At 41.4% G+C, this 23031-nt stretch overlaps 1 protein-coding gene across 1 annotated transcript; it reads right to left on the reverse strand.

The window, feature by feature from the left end:
• Positions 1–5583: 5583 nt before the first annotated feature.
• grxcr2 (glutaredoxin and cysteine rich domain containing 2) lies at positions 5584–19514 on the reverse strand. The gene is made up of 3 exons (XM_077248579.1): positions 19166–19514; positions 9385–9594; positions 5584–7050 (listed from the first exon to the last, which is right to left on the reverse strand). The coding sequence occupies exons 1-3, from the start codon at positions 19496–19498 to the stop codon at positions 6877–6879; spliced, it is 717 nt and encodes a 238-aa protein (XP_077104694.1). The 5' UTR covers positions 19499–19514; the 3' UTR covers positions 5584–6876.
• Positions 19515–23031: the final 3517 nt, after the last annotated feature.

The raw sequence follows: 23031 nt of genomic DNA on the forward strand, positions 1-23031 counted from the left end.
TCTATGACTTCATCTACTGGACCTGTCCCAAATGGCACACTTCATATGCACTTTCAGGCTTTTGGACTTACAATGGCTGTTGTGTCAGCGAGTCTGTTAAGTCCATGAGACCGTAGGGTGTCCCATTAAGTCATTTTAAGTTTCAGAAGTGTGATCGCGAGCACTCCCTTTGTGGTCGATATGCGCCCTCGATGCGCACTTTTGCACTGATGCAAACTCCACATCAGACTTCTTCCCGACAGTCAAAGTGGCGTTACATCCTATATAGGAAGTGTTTAGGTTGCCATATGGGACAGGGCCACTCTGGTCTTCATTACAAAACTGCTGTTTATTACATTTATTAGGTGTCTGTGCCTAATTCATATGTTAAACCACAACATTCTAAACTGAGCTTAATCAGAGTTATACAGAACTAAACATAGCTGATCCGTTAAACATGTGTTACTGTAAGTTTAAGCTCACATTGAACACTAATGGAGTCAATTAAACTCAACAGTAATTAGGCTCATGGTGACCCACCAATATAACAAGACCAGTCAGAGGCAAAGGCTACCTGATCTCCATGGTGACAGCAGGCAAAAGGAAATGACCGGCAGACTTCCTAAATCTTAGTTGAGGAAGCAAGAAACGGCAATTAAAACTTTTAAATACTGTCTCTGGAGAAAAAAAAAAGTAATCTTAGGGAAGTGTGATATGCTAAAATCTAACAACATTCACCATTTAGTGCTGGTTTACACACTTGCGCTCCAATGACTAAAGTAGGCATACATTTCTAAACAAATAAATGAATGAATAATGAAATTGTGTTGTACACAATAGCACACATGGCTGCAGTTCATGTTAATTGTCTTCACAAAAGGAAGCGAGGCAGGAAGCTTTGTGTGTTCAGAGTAGGGGGTTGTCATTCCATTTAATGACTGGAACTCCAGCTGCAGGGTTCTCATTAAGTAAATGCTAGTCACGCCGCTCTATGCTGAAATAAAAAGGGGCTTTAGAAGGCTATGATGGTGTCTAGCTGCTCACATCAGTGCTGGGAAATGTGTTGGTCCAGCCCAACCTCTGTTTTTGAAGCTCAGAAACTTATACTGCACAGCAATGTCAGGGAAGGATATATGGAAATACTTTTATCAGTGAAAACATTACTGAATTAATTGAATACTTCAATTTTAGCCAGTTAACATAAGCTACCTAATTAAGGACATATCAAAAATAGGCTTATTTGGGTTGTTCAGCACTAAAGCAAAATTATATTCCAAATATTATGTAGGTGTAATGAGGTAGAAGGCAGGAAATGTAGGGACGTCATTGTGTACTATTACCTGGTAGGACTACAAATTGATTAGACAACAAACCCCATGAGTCAAGACACTATTGAAGAGTAAACCAAACTTTTTAGGCTTCCTCTTTGTGGTACCATGTGCTAAACTGGAGAAGCAATGTGGTGTTTTTCAAGGCTGTGTAATAACAGATGAAAAGACCAGTTGATTAATGAGAAGCATAGAACTGAATTGTGAAGGTATGATGGCTATAGTGAGTTAACTTAGTTTTAAAGGGTTAGTTCACCCAACAATGAAAATTATGTCATTAATTACTCACTCCTATGTCGTTCCAAACCCGTAAGACTTTTGTTCATCATAACACAGAACACAAATGAAGATATTTTTAATTAAATCTGAGTGCTCTCTGTCCCTCCATTAACAGCTACACAAATACCACTTTCAAGGCCAAGAAATCAGCTAAATGTAAATTATTATAAAGAAATAAGAGGGATCTTAAAAAAATGTGTGTTATTTTGTATTTAGTACTGCCCTGAATAAGATATTTTGCATAAAAAAATGGTTACATACAGTTTAGTCTACAAGACAAAATAAAAATTACCTGTTTAGAAGTGTGCATACCCTTTATTCTTAATACTGTGTCAATCCCTTTATGATCAACGGTTTTTTTTCTTTCTTTTTGTTTTGTGATGGTTTTTCTTGAGTCCCTTGTTTGTTCTGAGCAGTTAAACTGCCCAAACTTCTTCAGAAAAAATCATCCAGGTCCCGCAAATTCTTTGGTTTTGCAGAATCTTTCGCATATTTGAGCACTTTTCAGCAGTGACTGTATGATTTTGAGATCCATCTTTTCACACTGAGGACAACTGTGACAGCCAATCAAAATGAAATGAATCAGTGTTACCACATGCAAATATTTCATTACTCCATATTAGAAAATCTTTAAACATCACCCGAAAACAGCGTTTTGAAAAGCCTTCACTTTAAATGTCTTTTAGTGACCAAAAACACCACTGGCATGAATAGGAGACAAAAAGCATGTCATAATCATGAGGAATGGGTCTAAATAGGATGGGTTTTAGAGGGAATCTAAACCTGTCCCTAAATAGCATCCACAAATAAAAACTGATAGGCCTTACATGTCAGTCAGATGGTCTCTTCCTGTATGAGTGGGCCAAAATACAGATTAGTGCCCACCCAAGCTTTCAGTTATGCTGGTTCCAAATTATGAATATTTTCATTCTTTTTTCATTTTTTTCATTGGGATTTTAAAAAGGCAATAGACCATGAACCAAGCCAACCAGCTACGAAGCAAATCACAACATAAACTTATTTTTTGAAGCAAAAAAAGTATTTGAAAATCGGATAAAAAGACAAAGGTATACCGAGACTGTGTACTTAAAGGCTTTAGTGAACAAATTACATAAGTGAATTGAAAATGGAGAAATTATTCTTTTAAAGTTGTTGATTATATCTAAATACCAATATATTGTAGCGTTATTGCAAAATATGCATATATACAAGTAATTTGACAGGATAGCGAGACTGAATCGATTATATAATTTGTGGCACTTCATGAATGTACCGTTCCCTAGCAGGCTGTTTTGACACAATTTTCTTGCCATGTCTCTCACTGGTGGAATGCTCTGTAAAACATCATGGGTAATGTAGTGTCTCGCCATGAATTCAGTTGTTAAACACAATTATTTTTTAAAATAAGTTAAAACAATGAGGGCTGATGGCTTCCACAAAAGCATTTACCGTCGATTAACAACCTCAGAACCTCAGAAAAAGAATGGAGTGTTTATTTCTGAAACTGGACTGTTTTAAGCTGAGTTGTGGACCACAGCTTATGATGTTTAGTCAAAGATCTTTCACGGTGAAACAAAACGAGTCTTGGCTCATCACAGACTTGTGTGAAGCGCGAAAATATCACAATAATGGCCATTATTGCTGTTTCATTTAGTTGTTTGACTGTTTAGAATATTACAATAAGTGAGATATGGACCATTTCACTTGATGTAAGTTAAATGAACAGTTATTATTGCGTCTCTGTAATAGCCACGTTTTATGACCTACCTTTTTAACACAGAGCTGTTGTTAAATATGCAGGTCTATGACAAGGTAACCTCAAGTTTTTTTCTTGCAGTGCTTTCCTGTAATGAACAACAACAAAAAATACCAACAAAACAACTAGCACACACATCTGACCACCTCTGCCTTGTCAAGCACAAACAATTAAGTGAAAAGTGGAGTAGCATCTCTGATCCTTGACACAGCACAAGCCTTTGCCGTCACAGAGACCTGTCAAAACATTAGAGCAGACTCGTTCACGCCGGCTCATGACTGTTGACATCCTGTACACTCTTTTGTTGCCTAACTAGATAAAGTTTGGCTCGGATGGTTTGAGAATATCCACTTCTTCAAAGCAAAGAACAACCTGACAGGCTTATATTCATCTCTCTTTTTTCTCTTGCTTTTGTGTGTAGGGGAAGGATGATTTTGAACATTATGGTGAACAAACCTGGTGTTTCATCGACACATTGACTGAAAGGTGGGATTTGTTTGTTTGAAGATGCCAGATCGGGCTAACAGGAAGCTGAAATGTTATGAGTTTAACCCTTGTAAAAAAGAAATACACAGTGTATTTTTAAAACGATTAATTATTGCAGAAATCATATAAAATGGAATATTATCAAATTTATAAATAATATACTAGTGTAAACTGTCAGTAATGTTTTTGAACAACAGCGTTTAATTTACAGTTAAATGAAAATGCATTATAGTTTAAAAGTATACTAAATGATATTAGTTATCATATTTATTAGTTATATATTTAGTATGACTTAAGTACATCTCATATGTAATTTAACTTAAAAACTTACATTGTCTTATTCTGATTAAAGTGTACTGTCAAATGTACTCACAAGCATTTATTGTAAACTCAAATATACTTTAATATAGTTTCTATTGAAACGTGTATGTCATGTATTTAAATATAGTTGTAATTACACATTTGTAATGATTATGTTGCAATGTATTACATGTAAAATATATTATCTTTAAATGCAATATCAGATACAAAATACATTATCTGTAAATGCAATATCAGATGCACAGTTAAAATTATAATCAAGTAGGCTACTTTAATGTGTTAGTTAACAAATCAAAATAAGTGTATTGATTTAAGGCAAGACACAAGATTATTAAAACATAATTATTAAAATTGTACTTTAAAGTAAAACTTTTAAAGCTACAATATGTAATTTTTTCCGCCGCTAGGGGTCGCTAACCTCTAACAATAACTAAGCTGTAGATTGATGACGTTGTGAATAAGCAGAATTATGGAACTTGTCATCATGATGATGGATCTATTAATGTTTACTGATGAGGGAATACAGTGATGTTTTTTAACATGACTGTGGTATGAAGCAGGTTGCGATTGCTAATGAGAGACCGATATCACACGCGAGTCCCGCGGATATAAAGGAATAAGGACATTTCATTCTACCGAACCAGCAAGTAATTACTACTCACACAGGTCAGTTTCTTAGACGAATGAAACTTGTTAGGTAACGCAATGCTGTTTCACTTGGTCTACACTGTCACACTAAACAGCATTTGAGTGTGTTGAAAGTTATAATGTTATTCTATGAGTTAGTTTGTTGGCTATGTGAGACTAGCAGTAAGCTAGATCAACATTAGAATAACTACTGATCATATTCTAACATTTCATCATGTTGATCTATATAACATTGATTAGTTTTATGTACATTTGCTCACCTGTCTAATAAAGTACAAGCAAGAGTGGCGTCTCTGTCAAGTCGAAGTTTGTAGATTTCACCTTATAGAGAACCTTAGTGGGATGTTGACCCCCTATCCTCCTATCAAGTCATTATCTGAAAAATCCATATTTTTTTGTCATGAATTTTTTATTAAAATAGCATTCAAATAGAAAATTCAGATAGCTCAAGATGAATATTTATAGAAAATAAAGCAAAAAAAAAAAAAAGTGACCATAGACCACAAACTTATAAGCAACTTGCATGTGACCCTTTTTGCAACAGTAGACGTAAAATTCCTTTAACCTGAGCAGATTAAAGAAGCTTATCCGGCAAGATCCTATATAGTTTTATTCAGTGAAGTGATGTGAAATCTGCCAATATGTGCGTTGCTTTTAAAACTGAAGGCTAGAACCTTTATCGATTAGGGCTTTGTGCTGCGCAGCATGAAAACTCTCTGAAAAACAATAGCTCAAAGCTTTAATAACTATTTTAGCAATAAGGAACAATAATACTTGAGTCATGTACATTTTTGTATATTCATTTAATTTTAATTTGCAAGTCTGACAAGACAATAGTTAAACTAGTGTTTAGGAGTGGCTGAAATAAAAATTTCATGTAATAATCCATGACAAATCACAGATATGTGGTTAGGCACAAGTCGAGTCACAATTATTTATATAGCGCTTTTTACAATACAGATTGTTTTAAAGCAGCTTTACAGAGATAACAGGAAAAATAATGCAACAAAGTTTGCCCTCAGAAGAAAATAACATCACAGTCCAGCTAAAGTAAGTTGATCTTTCATTTTTGTTGTAAAAAAGTTATTTTAATTTAGTTAATTTATAAATAAATCCACTCTGGCGAAAACCGTGATGTCATCGTCCAGCTCAGTTCAGTTCTCATATAATAATGTCAATGCAGGCAGATCAATATTATTGTTGAATATAACATTAAATGTTAAATTGCATGTATAAAATAAAGTGTCAACACTCTTTTGCAATGTTGACCTTCATACAACAACTAGGCCTTTAAGACAACAATACTAACTACAGTATGATCAAAATCTTTAACCCAACAATTCTGTCCTGCATGTGGTCATGATTCTCCCAGTTATGTTTCTGCTTTCAATTAATTTCACATTTATTGTATATTTAATGTATAGTGCTTTTCACAATACATATTGTTTCAAAGCAGCTTTACAGAAAATGTGTATTTCTACATTATTAGAGTGATCAGAGAGTACAATTTAGAGTGATCTGTTATCAGAGGTGACTGTGATATTAATTTAAAAAATTAAAAAATATTAATTTAAGGAGGAAAAAATGCATTGAAGTAATCAATACATGTTTTGTACCATTTGTAACATAAGTAGTTTTGGGTGATTCTTTAATAAGGGGAACTTTTGACAGATTTGATCATGACAATTAATAAAGCCACTGTTTGATCATGATGAGGTTTGGCTATCATTTCCATCAATAAAATGTCTATTTGTATTTATTTACTTATCGAGGAAATTGATTTGTTCGGGTAACACTACAATAAGGTTCCTTTTATTAACATTAGTTAACTACATTAGTTGATTATAAATGATAAATCAATATAAATGATTCTAAAGTAAAAAAGTCACTAATACATTATTCAAACAGAAAATATGTATCCAGAGGCGTAGCATGGGAGTTTGCAGTTCATTGCAGATCTTTCCAACAGCCCATTCCACCCTCAAGCTCTTATATTTACTCACTAATCCAAAATGCACTTTGGTTCACAGCTCAAAGGGTCTGATCTCCATCCGACACAGCTTGGCGTCAGTAGATGTGTTAGTGAGTGCAGGACTGGCACCGCTCTTGGCCGTGGGGGTTGCACGCTGGACAGCGCAGCTCTCTGATTGACTCATTGAAGCGGTTGGCCAGCATGGACAGTTTGCTTCCATGACAGAGGGAGCACGGCGCACAACCTGAACCTCCACACTGTCCACATGAGCCTGATTCCTGCTGCACAAACAAAACAAGTAAACGAACTGCAAACAAGCATGGTGCACAAGCAAGCAAAATGATAAAGCCAAGTGCACACTACATTACAAGCTTGCAGCTTGTTGCTCTTTCATGTTTTAAATGTATAGTTCACAGAAATATGTATATTTTGTACATCATTTTCTAATGGGCATGTAATTCCTCCTGCAAAAAACACAAAATAAAATGTTTTGAGTAACCCCAGGGCCTAAACTATAGCATTTTCATTGAAGCCTTTTTCTAAATAACTTATTTTGTGAAAGTCACACAGGTTTGGAAGGAATTGTTCTTTTTTGTGTGAACTATGAAGCCTTGAGAAAAAGCCTTGTGCTTAATTGTAATGAATGTGCACTTTTCGTTTAAAGCAATATATTTGCAAATAAAAGAAATAAAAGACAAATAGGTTCCACTTTATTTCGATAGTCCACTTTGGACATACTAACTTTAAGTAACTTTGCTACTACATGTTAACTAACTCTCATTAGAGTATTAGTAGAGTGTAGTAGACTGTCAGTAGACTGTTAGGTTATGATTAGGTGTTAGGGTTCGGGTTAGGAGAACAAGTTGACTTGTAGTTGCCAAGTTACTCATAGTCAGTTGAATGTCTGTTGGGGACCAACAAAATAAAGAGTTAGCAGATATTAAGCAGACAGTCTACTAATACTCTAATGACAGTTAGTTGACATGTAGCTGCAAAGTTACTTATAGTTAGTAGAATGTCTAAAGTGGACTATCGAAATAAAGTGTTTTATCGATAATTAAAGTGCACTTAAAGATATTAAACTTTTATTTTTACGTTTCTTGACACACTTAAAGGCATAGTATGTAAGTTTCGCCACTAGAGGTCACTTTTTCAAAACAATAACATGAAATACCCACAAGTGCTGAATTACTACTGATACAAGTCACTTTTATCTGACAAATAAAAATTGTGGGGTAACGTAGCACTGTGTTACTAAAATCACACTAAGGGGCTGTTTAAATGACACCTTTTTCAACTAAAACGTAAAACTTTTTATGAGTTTTGGCAATTCGTTTACTCGACAACAGCGTTTTGGGTGGCTGAAAACGCAAACTTTTGAAAACGGGTTTCAAAGTGTACGTTTTTTAAATCAGTCTCCGTGTAAACAACAAAGCGAATCTCTGAAGATGATGACGTCATGAACATCCTTATTACGTGTTTAGTCTGTAGTGTTTCATCGCCATCTAATGGTCTGGCAGCAGATTACAGCGTTTTTAGGTGTTTTTGCGGATCCGTGTGAATTGGGATCGTTTTGACAATGTCGTCTGTACGCGGAAAACTCAAAGGAGAAACTTCTCCGTTTTAATCATTTCGTACCGTAAATGACCCTAAATCATACTAAACTATGTTTAAGTGTGTTGAAATGTATGTTATAATGTTGTGCGTTTGCTTGGTGGCTGGTATGAGACACTTGTTGCACATAACAGTAAGTTAGGTCAATATTAAAATATCATATTAATAAAAGCTGAATGACTTGTGTTGCTACTCATTTTAAAATATATTGTATAGTGGGGAAAATGCTATATTACTGTTACTACAAATAAAGCTCTTTCTGATTATGCTGTATTAGCCACTTGACAAAATAGTGTTGTCTCTGAGGTACAAACACGTTACTCACGGTAAATCAAGAAAACAAGACATTCACAGACTAACCGTGTTGAGCTATATAACCATGATTAGTTTTCTGTCCATAAAGGTATCCAAACAGTTGCTCACCTGTCTAATAATCCGTATAATGTATTAAAGTGTTAAATATACTTTGGTGTTCCTGTGGTTTTTGTAGAAGTAAAACCGGATATTGAGGGTCACGCGGATATGATGTCACTGGCAGGCGACGCAATGACACGGGTTAAAATAGCTGATTTCTCTGGATTTAACTGTTGGAACACTGAACACTGTTGGAAACATTATGGATAATGTAAGTACACAAGTCAACAAAATACATAACATTGTTCTTGTGGTTTGTGGATGTTTTTATCTTCATATCTTACATATTGTGCCTTTAAATATAAACTTTTAAAAAGTGACCATTGTAATTATATCATATTAAAGATTTTACTTTTAAGTTAATAATATGCTATTAACAGTTTGTTCTGACTCTATGAGACAATCAAAATAGCTACTGTATAATAACATGCAGCCATCACATGGGACGTTTTGTCCCCAAGTTGAAATAAAGTAATGGAATACCTCTACTCAATGTGTCGAATGATTTGAGATATCATTGTCCGTATCGGGTAAAGCGCATTGAGTCAACAGTATTTACACTCTACTAAACTTCAGACAGTGGATACCTTTTGTTCAGTCATCACATCTGGTTCCTCTGCATGGGAACGTGCTGTTCTACGTCTCCCTTTGCTCCTGAACTCCCGTCCAGGTGAACTTTCTTTTCGGTCCTGACTGCGGTGAGGACTCCTTCCAGACTCCCCCTTTCTCTGAGGAGCTCGGATAATCTTCAGGTTGCTTGTGTAGATAATAATCTTTCCAAAATCTAATACGGGTGCCTGCAAAAACAAACACAGAATCACTAAGCAGAAGATTACAAAAAGTATAAATGATACTACAATAATTTCTTTGAATATGTTACTACCATCATAGTCTTTGAAATGACTTGGAAGTACCATTTAAATAACACGGTACTTATATATGTACCAAACTACCATGGTATTAACATTATTCCCCCAACTTTTTGGAACAGCACCACCATCTGGTCAAAATTAAATAGAAAAAAAACTACTTTTAATGAAACTGGTCTTTATAGAGTCATTGTGTCATATAGAAATCAATGATACCAATGATGCCATATTTGGTCAAATTTGCTGTCCGCCATGTTGATTTTTTTCACTCCTCCTAGACCGTTGGTCGTATTTTCAGATCATATTCAGAACATGCCTGCAAAAAGTTATTAAATGCTTTTTCATTGACCAAAACTGTTCTCTAATAATGCATCTACAAATTTGATGGCATGGTGCAAGGCTGATTCTGGGGCTGTGACTCTGCAATGCTTTGGTATAGTGACAAAGTAATAAGCAAGCGTGTCTGTAATTACTTATTGTTACAGTTTTTCTGAAGCTCCCAGCCATGCTTGCATGTCTCATTGTTCCTTTTTGTGCTTGGCTCTGTTAATTGCTGCTTGCAGCTATATTTTACTCTGGATCTATTTGACTTTAATAGACTTTTTAAAGTCAAGTCAAGAGAAAAAGGAAACCACAGGGAGAGAGATGGGGAATAGGATTAGGAGATGACGCAGGCCAGACTGAAACCTGCGTCCCCATGAGCCAACTTCCCTTTATGCGTCATGAGCATGTGCACTGCCCACTGTACCATGGCTGGTTTTTAAAATTGTGAGCCATTGATAAAATTGATTAGATTAAATGTCAGGGATCTTGTGATGAAAAATATGATAAAGATCCTGTCATTTTTTTTTTTGACATGTTGATATGCAAGGGAAGATCTTTGACAGTTCAGTCTTTCAACAGCATGTCACAGGTGACATTTTAATGAAAATGTAAGCTTTAGAACTATGTAAAAAAAAAAGCAAATTAGCTTTAAATCTTACTTAAGGATCCACATTGTTTAGGTTTGTTCAGTCTATGTATTTGAATTATGTTCTTTTCTTTTTCAGATTTGAGGCAGAGAAACAAAACCGATCACAGAAAGCTGAGAATGTCCGCGTGGAGGGGATGTAATTGCATGCCTATGTTTAGAAGCTGTGCTGGAGTGTGGGTCTATTATTGGATCTGGGAACTATGAATTAGTAACAGTGTGGCATAAAAACTGAGTGGCAGGAAATGTTTTACAGCATTCATTTTTCAGAGCCAGAATCAAACATACTAAACATAATGAGGAGGACAATAAGGAACCCTTACAAAACACGCATTGTGTTTCGCCTACAACAATTGACCTTTTGCTAAACTTAGTTGGCCAGCTTAGTTACTTTTGCAATATTTAAAGAAAGTCCCACAGGAATGAAATGATTATTACTGTAAACAGGGCAATTTCCATCCTTATGTGATCATAAAGTGGGAAAAAATAGATATAATTAATAGATGATATTCTGGGGCTGGAATGACATCGCAAGGAAAGCTTTTATAAATTTTAAAGAAACGGTTAAATTACGCAGTAATATGGTTAAAAGCAGCAGGGACTGAAAATCAGAATCAAGGCAAACATTTACCGTAGTGAATTGTAAAGAGAAAGGCCTAATTTGAAAGCAATGATAACATTAGTGAACAGAACATTTCCTCACATTCTTTCAACAGATTTCATTAGGATACTCTTAAAAGTGCTGTATGTAATTATTTTTTACTGTACTAACGTATAAAAAATCCATAATATCCATTACCTGTTGTTCATTCTATTATAGTGTATATGTATTATGTGTATTATAGCACACCTATACCAGTTTTTATTAAAAAAAATTGTTTATTCACATATCTTTTTTATTATTTTACTGTCTGTGTACTTTTGTTGTCTCTGTTTACTGGAAGCTTCTTCTGGCACCAAAACAAATTCATTGAGTGTGCAAACATACTTAGCAATACATCTCTTTCTGATTCTGATTCTGATTGTATGTTTGCCTAAATTGAGGAAACATGCTAACTGCTAAGATCAAATACTTGTTTCTCCTACAAGCAATACTACAGCAAGTTATTCTACTTTGAAATTTGCGTTCCATGACAGATTGTCTGTTTTTGTTTTGGTCTGTGATCCCGCCCACTGCAAATTTACCCAATGGTATTTCGACAACCCGGGATTCCAATTGGCGGAAAATAGCATATTACAGCCATAAAAGCCAGCGAACAAACTAGGTCAGAGATGGCAGATGCTACAAGACCTAAAAGAAATGAAAAAATTGCAAACGTATACATAAGCTGATCAACTTACAGTGTAAGGCTCGTCGCTTTCCAATGTCAATTGCTCTCGTTCCTGTTGTGTGTCCTCAATCTGGCAGTTTGAGTACATTTTTGTTTAGAACTATCCAAACAGCCAGATCCCAGACACACAGCAACAGTTGCTCAGTAATAACTGATTGGACACTGATGTTTTGAGGTTCTGGTTGGTTTATCCACCCTATTTTCCAACGTGGAAGTAAGCTATTTGTGTAAATGTGTGAGACTTCTGATTCATTTGACGCTATAGGGAAATAACAAGAAGAATAACAAACTGCAGTAAGTGGTAAAACGATACTCGGTTACTAACGTAACCTCGGTTCTCTCTAGAGAGGTTCTCTCGTATTGCGTAAGTTTAGCTTACGCTACGGGAAAGATTCATCTTCTCGAGATACTGAAGCCAAAAAATTATCCTTAATTTTGTATAACTTGTCAACGCAGTGCAGCAGCTAGCAGACCTAGAGCAGGCCATCTCGCGTGCTCATTGGCTGCCCTGCGGGCAACTGCTGCAGCCTACCAGTGCGCCCGGCGTGACGTCACGCCCAATGAAGGGCGCCCGCGCCTTTATAGCGTCACAGCCCACCAGATAGGCGTGGCTTAGCGTATAAAATAGGGGCTGTAGGCTGAATTCTCTGGTTTTTCGACGACTGAAGCGAAGTCGCTCGTGGCGTGAGCACGGCCGGTTACGCAATACTCGTTCCCTCTCTAGAGAGAACCGAGGTTACGTTAGTAACCGAGTATCGTTCTCTTACGAGAGGTTCTCTCGTATTGCGTAAGTTTAGCTTACGCTACGGGAACACTTTGTCAACGCCGTGCGCGCCAAGCATCCACATGAGATCCCGAGCTTAAGGGGAACCCCATAAGTGGAAAAAATAAGGTGGCCAGCCACGCGGGCCATCACTTGTACATAAGCACACATAGGGAATACAGAGCAGCGCGCCGGTCTGTATAGTCATATGGCACATACCCTACTTAGTGCAGCTCAACCAGGAGAGCTGAGTCATGAACGTGATCTGAGCAGGAGATCTGGGCAGAATACACCTCTTTTCAGACTGACAACAGTTTAGCCTGCAAGGCAGGAACTTCTAGGTTATAAAACCTGACAAAGGTAGACGGGGAGCTCCAGCCCGCCGCTACACATATGTCATGGATAGAAATTCCACTGGACCATGCCCACGACGAGGCCACACCTCTCGTGGAATGAGCCCTGATGCCCAGAGGGCATTGCAGGCCTTTTGACGCGTAAGCTGCCGCTATAGCGTCCACTATCCATCTGGACAGGCTCTGTTTCGAGGAGGCAAGCCCCTTGGCGCGCCCACCAAACGAAACGAAAAGCTGTTCCGAACGCCTGAAGGAGGCGTAGCGCGTAATGTAAACCCTCAGCGCTCTGACAGGGCAGAGGAGATTCACATCACTTTCGCTGTCAGATGCTGGCAGAGCTGACAGCGAAATAACTTGCGCTCTGAATGGAGTGCCTATCACTTTAGGGACATAACCATGTCTAGGTCTGAGGATGACTTTAGAGTCATTTGGTCCGAACTCAAGACACGACGCGCTGACAGTCAGCGCGTGCAGATCCCCTACACGTTTTACTGACGACAGTGCAGTCAGAAAAACGGCTTTTAGTGATAGATATTTCAACTCCACGGAGTCTAGTGGTTCAAATGGAAAAGCTTTCAGGGCCTCGAGGACCAGTGAAAGATCCCACATGGGAACCGACGGGGGGCGCGGCGGATTCATCCTTCTAGCTCCTCTAAGGAAGCGGATGACCAACTCATGTCTTCCCAGTGACTGGCCGTGCGTCGATTCCGCGAATGCTGCTACGGCCGCCACGTAAACTTTGAGCGTGGATGGGGATCTTGCCTTATCCAACAGCTCTTGTAGGAAAGTGAGCAGATGCGCCACCCCGCATGTCCGCGGGTCCAGACCTCTGTCGGTGCACCATCCAGAGAACACCGACCATTTAGACGCGTAGAGCCTTCTAGTGGAAGGGGCTCTAGACTGCGTGATCGTGTTCATCACTCCTTCTGGCAGGGCAACGAGTACCCGTTGATCAACCATGCATGCAGAGACCAGCGCTCTGGATGGGGATGCCAGATCGTGCCGCGAGCTTGAGAGAGGAGATCTGCCTTCACCGGAATCGGCCACGGAGCTGTATGTGACAGCCGTGCCAGTTCCGGGAACCAAGTCTGATTCTCCCAACGCGGGGCTATGAGGAGCACCGAGTGGCGCGTTTCCCTGATCCTCTTGATCACCTGTGGCAACAGAGAGACCGGAGGGAAAGCATATAGCGGGAGGCTGGGCCAAACCTGGGCCAGCGCGTCCTCGTCCTTCGAGAAGAACATCGGGCATTGAGCGTTGTCTTTTGACGCAAACAGGTCGACTTCCGCTCTGCCGAATAGGCGCCACAGTTTCTGGACCGTTTGGGGGTGCAGGGACCATTCCCCTGGGGGAACATTGTCCCTGGACAGTCTGTCTGGGCCGTCGTTCAAATGGCCAGGCACATGCGCCGCCCTCAGCGAGCGCAGGTTCGTCTGTGACCAAATAAGGAGGCGTTCCGTCAGATTGCAGAGATTTCTGGATCTGACACCGCCCTGACGGTTTACATAGGATACCACAGATGTGTTGTCCGAGCGGACAAGAACATGCTGGTCCTGTATAAACGGGAGGAAGCACTTCAGCGCGTTCTCGACCGCTATCATTTCCAGACAGTTTATGTGAAAACGCTTCTCCTGGTCTGACCACTGGCCGAAGGCCGGTCTGCCCTCGAACAGCGCGCCCCAACCCGAGTTGGACGCGTCTGTCGAGATGACCTTCCGATAAGAGATGGTTCCCATCATTACTCCATGCTGGTACCAATCGGCCACTAACCAGGGCTGCAGAGCTGTTATGCAGGTCTGAGTCACTCTGATTTTCTGGCCGCCAGACACCCAGGCTCGGCGAGGCGCGCGAGCGTTCAACCAGCGTTGGAGCGGGCGCATGCGCAGTAGGCCCAGCTGGAGCACCGCTGCAGCTGATGCAATACAGCCCAACATCCTTTGAAATGTTTTCAAAGGGAGAAAGCTGCCCTTCTGGAAAGATGCGGCTAGGTGGCGAACACGGCGCGCGCGCTGTGTCGATAAACGAGCCGTCATGGTCACCGAGTCCAGTTCTATTCCTAAAAAGGAAATTGACTGGCTGGGCAGTAATGAGCTCTTGGTCCAGTTGACCGTGAGACCCAAGCTTTCCAGATGACTGAGAAGCACTGTTCTGTGAGATAGTAGTTCTGTCTCTGACTGTGCCAATATCAGCCAATCGTCCAGATAGTTCATTATGCGCAGCCCCTGACTTCTCAGGGGGGCGAGCGCCGCGTCCATGCACTTTGTAAATGTACGGGGTGCTAGGGACAGGCCGAACGGCAGGACGGTGTATTGATATGCCTGACCGTCGAAGGCGAATCTCAAAAATTGCCTGTGACGGGGTACTATCTGAATCTGAAAATAGGCATCCTTCAGATCTAGAGAAATAAACCAGTCCCTCGGGCGAACGTGCGCGAGGATTTTTCTGGTCGTAAGCATTTTGAACGGTCTTTTTACAAGCACTTTGTTCAAATATCTCAGATCTAGGATAGGTCTGAAGGCTCCGTCCTTCTTGGGTACGAGAAAATATCGGCTGTAAAAGCCTGACTCGCTCAGAGAAGGCGGCACCTTTTCTATAGCCCCTTTGGACAGCAGCTTTGCTATTTCTGCGTGAAGTAGGTGTGCTACTTCCGCATTCACTATCGTCGCGGTCCGGGCTTGAAAGCGCGGAGGACGGCGAACGAATTGAAGTGCATAGCCCTGCTTTATTGTGCTCAGAACCCATTCTGATATCCCTGGGATAGTTTCCCACGCAGCTATGTGAGCCGCCAGGGGGCGAATGGCCTCCGGGTTCAGACCGCCGCCATTTGCGGGCTTGTGAAACTGAACCGGAGCCGAGAGCGCGGCGCGCGCGCTCTCGGTTCTGGGCAATGGCCGCTCGCTGACAGCCGAGACCGGCTGACTTATGTGAGATGTCCCGATCATAAGGGATGGGGAACATACTTTTGCCACACTTTGACGCGCGAGCAGCGCTCTGGGCGGGAGAGCTCTCTGTAAGCGTGAGCGCGCGCACGCGGGCACGAGACTTACAACTGTATCTGATGCCCCGATCATAGTAGATGGGGAGCGTTTTATTAACGCCCTGTGTTTCGTGATAACACTTAAACGCACAGGCGGGACCCGGGGGAAGGTTTGTGTTAGCAAGCGTGAGCGCTCTCTGGCGGGCACGAGACTTACGTTCATAAGCTTTTTTGATCGTGTAACAGAGCGGGCAGATAGTGGGCACAGACCTGTGGACACATTTCTTACATTCAACACTCGAGCGGCTTTTCTGCGCTTTATGAGAGTGTGCTCTGTGAGTGACACGGGATTTTGAGTGCTTATGTGTAGGGGTGAACACTGGGGCGTGGGCACATTCACTACACTTAAAACACTGACGGCGTGAGCCGGACCAGACATTATACTCTTTTTGAGATTTCTCTGGGTCGCCGTGAAAACGGCGTTTGTGTGCAGGCGAGAGGGTGAATAAACCGGCTCGTTGGCTGCTAGTTGAACCACTGCAGTAGCCTGTTCGAAGGGGACTGACAGGGAAATGAACTTTGACGGCGGTCCGGCCGCAGCGGGACACGCGCGTCTTTTCTCTCCCGCTGTTAGGAGGGCTTCGCGTGCTCAGACTTCAGCGTGAGCCTTTGCCGAGGCCCTCTGGGGGGCGGCGGTCTGCGACGGCTGTCTGAGCGCGATCTAGGGCGGCCGCCCTGACGTCGCTGCGAAGGCTGATGCTGAGGCTGTGCTGGACGCTGGGTGCTGGTTCGCACAGGAGGCTGGCTTTGTCTCTCGCGAGAGCGGCCTGTGGCGGAACTCGAGCGTCGCGGCAGGAAGAGGTTCATGGCCTGCGTGGTCTTTTGCACCATAGAGAAGCGGTCAACAATCCCGTTCACCGCTGGGCCGAAGAGACCAGTGGGGGAAAGCGGCGCGTTCAGAAAGGTGGCTCGCTCAGTTTCCCTCATATCCGCGAGCGTTAACCAGAGGTCTCTCTCCGTCACGGTTAACGCGGCCATGGCTCGTCCGATGGCCTGGGCTGCAGCTTTGGTGGCGCGGAGAGAAAGATCCGTCGCGCTTCTCAAATCCGTAACCGCAGCTGGGTCCCGGCCCTTCTCATCCCATTCACGGAGGAGGTCGGCTTGCAGGATCTGAAGCACAGCCATCGAGTGTAGAGCAGACGCGGCCTGGCCGGAGGCGGCATAAGCACGGCCGACCAAGGCGGAAGTGGCTCTGCAGGCTTTAGACGGGAGGGCTGACCGTGACCGCCATCTCGCGGAGGGCGGGCAAAGGTGCGCTGCGACCGCCTCTTCCACAGGGGGAATCGCTGTGTACCCTTTCTCGGCGGCGCCGTCCACTCGGGAGAGCGACGCGGAGGCCTGTGACTGAAGTCTAGCCGAAAAAGGCGAATTCCACGACTTCGTCAGCTCCGCATGAAGTTCCGGCAGGAATGGAGCGGGCCTGGTTTCTGAAACTGCGCGGCGGCGACTTTGAAGGAAGCAGCCGTCGAGCCTGTTCGGCGCGGGTTCCTTCGGCAGCGACCAATCGAGCCCGAGACGGTCGACAGCTTGCGTCAGCAGGCGCATAAGTTCCGCGTCAGCTCCAGCGCGGGTACGGGCGGATTCCTGGATTGACGAGGAGGCGGAGTGAAGCGACCATTCCTTGCTGTCTGATGCCAGGATAGAGCAGCAGTCTTTTGTGGCGTGTCCCACGGACTCATCCTCCGAAGTGACGGCAGTGAGGCTCGCAAGCAGCAGCTGCGCGTCAGTGAGGAGAGGTGGGGAAGGCGAGAGCGAGGCTCGAGGGAGGTTCTCCGGCGAGCGCGTCGCTGTGGCCACAGGTTCCGGCTGTCTCAGGGAACGGCGCTTCTTTCTGCGCGGTCCCACAGGACCGCGCAGTGACTGCTGTGGTGTTGAACGCTTCGAGTCGAGCCCGCAGGGTCGACAGCGGAAGCTCCTCACAGAGCTCGCAGCCCCCGGACGCGAGGGCGAGCTCTGCGTGTTCCAGGCCCAGGCAGAGAGCGCAGATCAGGTGGCGGTCTCCGGCGCTGAGCGGGGCTTTACACGAGCCGCAGGAAGTGCGAGGCATCTTTAAAAAGACGCTCGCTGCTCTTTTAGAATGATTTGCAAAAAAGGATACGTCGCCGGATAGCGTAGCTCGCACGGATGGCTGAAGGTGGCGAAGACGGCCGGCTTCCTCAGCGCTGTCCTAAGCTGGCTGTTCGCTGTTCGACGGCGGCGGTGGCTTCTCTCAAATCCAGCGATGCGAAGAGCTCGCTGAAGAGTCGAAAAATCAGAGAATTCAGCCTACAGCCCCTATTTTATACGCTAAGCCACGCCTATCTGGTGGGCTGTGTCGCTATAAAGGCGCGGGCGCCCTTCATTGGGCGTGATGTCACGCCGGGCGCACTGGTAGGCTGCAGCAGTTGCCCGCAGGGCAGCCAATGAGCACGCGAGATGGCCTGCTCTAGGTCTGCTAGCTGCTGCACTGCGTTGACAAGTTATACAAAATTAAGGATAATTTTTTGGCTTCAGTATCTCGAGAAGATGAATCTTTCCCGTAGCGTAAGCTAAACTTACGCAATACGAGAGAACCTCTCGTAAGAGAACTATTTGCGCAACAAACCATATTGTGTTTCAAGCAATATCAAGCAATATATAATACAAGCTGTGAAGACATTTTTGCTATCAAAGTTAATGCTATTTTAATACTACACCATTATGGCAAACTAAGTAAGTCTTTTCAATAATTTAATTATTTTCATGTTTTTTTCTTTATTATGGAATCAGGACAGTATCTTGCTGGAATTTCTTTACTTTATGCCTAACCCCCAAAATAGCTAAGTAAGTGAAATTGAATAAAGGTTTATTTTTAAGGTTATGCTACCCACAGTGCAATTACACAAATAATACTGAGTAATATAAATTAATTACATCCATATAGGGTTATTTTGGTTAGGGTTTGGTTTAGGGTCAGTTAATTGTAATTATGCATCATTTACTGCTATTAATGTGTATCATGTGTACCTATAGGTCACCTTCAAATAAAGTAAAATAAATGTATTTTTTAGTGCAGGGTGTTCTTACTTTATTATCCTGTGGAAGATCTCCACAGGCCAGGGAATTGTATCCCGTCACTCCTCGATAGACGTTTATCCTCTGGGCGATCAGGCCTGTCGGAGGGAAGAAACTCTGGTCCTGCATGTCTTCTAAGCCACACAGATGTCCCATCTCCATCTTGGTGTGCATGAAGCTGTGAGGGTACTGCTCCTCTGGACTATCCAGCTCCTGTCCATCTTCATACACATGCTTCAGGACCCGGCCGCTGTACGACGAGGCCAGCTTGAACCTCACCTTTTTGGGCTTTCCCTCAGTCAAGGTGCCTGGTTGCTCATGGAGCTCCTCCATAGTCCCTCTCATATGAAATTCCCAATGGTCTTGTAAAGAACAGGAGGAAGAACTGTGGAAGATAAGTATTGAGGAAAGGCTGGGGCAGTCCAGCTGCTTTCCATAGTCCTGATGAATTATTGAGCAGGGGATCTTGTGCACAACAGGAGAGCTGGAAATTGAGACCTAATGGTTTCATCAAATAATGATGGTTGAAGGAGAGAAGCAGGTGTGTCTCTAATTTGCTTATGCATCACCTATAATGAACATCAATATGCATTTAATCTGATACCTCTACTATTACAAATGTTGTGTGTAATAACTTTGTGGGTTCACATTGAACTTTTTACATCAGTATAAAGATTTACACCTACAGTAAATCAATGAAAAGTAGTAAAAAATATCAGCTACACTCATATGAAGTTATATCAATAACCTAATTAAAGCTTTTTTTAAATGCCATTTATTTGGGGGCAGACATACACAGACAGAACTGAAATCACACAAAAAATGACTTACTGCACCCTGCACTGTTTTCAAAGTTTTCAACTTTGGTTATGTTAATTACAGTTTTGTTGTATTTAGAATTAATTTACTTGTTCAGTTTTGTTACTTTCATTCCAATTGAGATGTAGATAACTACTCTGGTAACACGTTAGTTTAGGGTCCAATTCTCACTATTAACTAGTTGCTTATTAGCATGCATATTACTAGCATATTTGATGTTTATTAGTACTTATAAAGCACATATTACTGCCTTATTCTGCATGACCATATTCTACATCCCTTAATCCTCCCCAACACCTAAACTTAACAACTACCTTACTAACTATTAATAAGCAGTAATTAGGAAAAATTCATAGTTAATAGTTAGTTAATAGTGAGAATTGGACCCTAATCTAAAATGTGAACACTACTTTTTTCTAAAGAGTTGCTTGACTGTAGTTTGACTTGACTTCAAATTAGTGATTAGATTGTTTTTATGATAATTTTTAAAATAATAATAATAACAATGCACCACCTAATGTGTAATAAATTAAAAGTGCCCACAATGGCAATGGTAATTGAAAACCTTTTTTCTCTTTTTTTTTATTACATGATGCTGCATCATTCCAAAATGCCTGCCAAAATTTAATTTAGTCTAAAATGCTGATTTGGTGCTTAATTATTATCAATTATTCTTAACTATTATTATTCTCAACACTATTCGTGTTAGTGGCCCCTAAGTTAATAACTATTTATCTTTGCAACGGAAATGAATCAATCAAAACTAACTTTAGCTGGACAATAACTTTATTCTAGAGCTTTATTCTGTTGTACAGCCAAACAATCTCTGGTACTTTAATTTCCTATTAAAAGCTGCTTTGAAACAATCTAAATTGTTAAATGTATATAAATGAAGGTGATGACTTATAATGGTTCTTATTATCATCAAAGTTGAAAACAGTTTAGCTGCTTAAAGCAACACTATGTCGTTTTTCAACCTTCTTAATATATTTCCAAGACCCTTGTGATGGTACATCGACTTACAATAGGTTGAATGACACGTCTGCCGTAGCCTGACAGTGTCTGTATCGCTTTTACTGGCACTATGTAACTTCGGGTTTCGGGTAGGAACCCGAGCACAAAAAAACCCTACAAAATTCGACTGCTTTACGGCATACGTCACTTCCCCCACTTCCTCAGATTCTGACGTGAGAGCCCAACTAGCGTTTGATACCCGTCTGTTGTTGTCTTGGCCGAAGTAACAACTAAAAGGAAGAAGGCAAAGGTTTTGTCAGAGGAGACTAAAAGAAGAAAAAGGGAGAGTGACAAATTAAAAGGCCGGACGAGGATCAATATTGGAGGGAGAGCAAGACAGTTTGAAGACGGTGAGAGTGTGCACGTGCGCGACCAGCTCTCTCTCTCTCTGCTCGTTCTTTCAGTAACATGCACTCTGTCACAAGCGCAGCAGTCAGTCATCTATAAAGTGTTTATACATTTATAAATAAATCAGGGAGTCAGGGAGCTGACTACCGCGCGAAATGTAAGAGGCTGAATAACATGGCCTGGCCATGTCACGGAATCTATTTGGTCCTCCATTTATCTTCATGAATCAAGTAATGCTAGTAGAGTAGCGAATTATCAATCTGGTGGCTACACTAACATGCTAGTTTACGATGGTTATAATAAATAATCTTTCAGGATAACTATCCTAATGTCTGCAGGCTGATAGTTATGTTTGTTTTATTTTTCTTGTGAAAGTGTCTTGCCTCAGGCTATAATGCAAATCGATTTTCAAATTTGCAGATTCATCTATGGTAGCTTGATATTATAATATTGACGATATATGGCTATTACCTACCACACAAACATTGAATTAAATTAGCATATCCATTATGTAAAACAGTAGCCAATCTACTATAATGGTCTTGTAAACGTGAGCTACGTGATCTTTTGACGTTTGAAAAATAAATAAAACCCATGAAATTATATTCATATGACATGCTGAAATATGCCAATGTACCTGGGATGAAGACATTTCACACGCAACGCTGGCAGTCTGCCCAAGACGTGAGAACTCAAAATGGTATCGGCTTGTCAACAAATGTACGTGTATTCCCTGGTGTAACCATGACAGGTTTTACGACAGTAGTAAAAGACAATACTGTTTCCCAACTGTAGGGGGACCCCGAGAGCAAAAACCGCAAAAATGACATAGTGTTGCTTTAAATTCCACATGACTTTATGAATATCTATAAGCTAGTGTGCTCCAAAACAATTACAAAATTCACATTTAGAAGATTCAAGCATTCAAACTTACAGTCTCTCACTTCTGCCAATATGAATCAATGATTTTGATGACATCACTCTGCAGTTCAGCTTCTCATTTTCTGTCCAATCAAATGCTCTCTAGAATCTGAAGCTCCACCCCTTACATTATAAAAAGTTGCGGCTAAAATCGGTCTCTTGTTCAAACTGTTACTATTTTCTACATGATGTATGGCACATAGTGCTATATATTGGGAACAGGGAACAATTCAGACAGTGTAACTATGCTTTCCATTGGGACGAATGAAGTCTAGTTTAGTCTCATGCGAACTACCACAGCTCCAGTCCAGAGACACGATACCACAAAGCGGATCATATGATCGCGTCAGCACAGACCAAAATACAAAGAATGCTGTATTTTAAAGCAATATGGATGAGAAACAGCACTGACGAGTAGAAGAGATAACATGCAGCAACATAAATTACACACTTTTTATACTACATCCTCAGCATAACTATGATCACAGTTTTGCTTTATAACAGTTTCATATTAAATCTAAAAGAGGAATCTATTACACTGTGGCTGTCATACGCTATCAAATGCGGCTTTGCCAAGCTCAACAGCTCTGGCGAAGCTGTGATATAAACCAAACACTATTGGTCTTCCTGTTTCAGTGAAATCACATCAACACATTAAATAATGCTGCGCATGTCAAGGCACTTGAAACCATTTCTTTTTCAGGATTCTTTGAATAATACAAATGTCAGTGTTAGTATCTTCAGTTGAATGCATCCTTGCTGAAGAAAAGCTTTGA

The sequence above is a fragment of the Siphateles boraxobius genome, unplaced genomic scaffold, assembly GCF_051911475.1.
Source record: "Siphateles boraxobius isolate OS27281-9 unplaced genomic scaffold, OSU_SipBor_1 11, whole genome shotgun sequence".
NCBI classification, from domain to species: Eukaryota; Metazoa; Chordata; class Actinopteri; order Cypriniformes; family Leuciscidae; genus Siphateles; species Siphateles boraxobius.

Bases quoted from the DNA above. Each gene is read 5' to 3' on its own strand.
- grxcr2 (XM_077248579.1), bottom strand. From the start codon at position 19,498: ATGAGAGGGACTATGGAGGAGCTCCATGAGCAACCAGGCACCTTGACT. The intron at 9,595-19,165 runs GTAAGAACACCC...TTGTTTTTGCAG, and splicing joins ATCTTCCACAGGATAATAAA to GCACCCGTATTAGATTTTGG. The intron at 7,051-9,384 runs GTATCCACTGTC...TTGTTTGTGCAG, and splicing joins ATGTGATGACTGAACAAAAG to CAGGAATCAGGCTCATGTGG.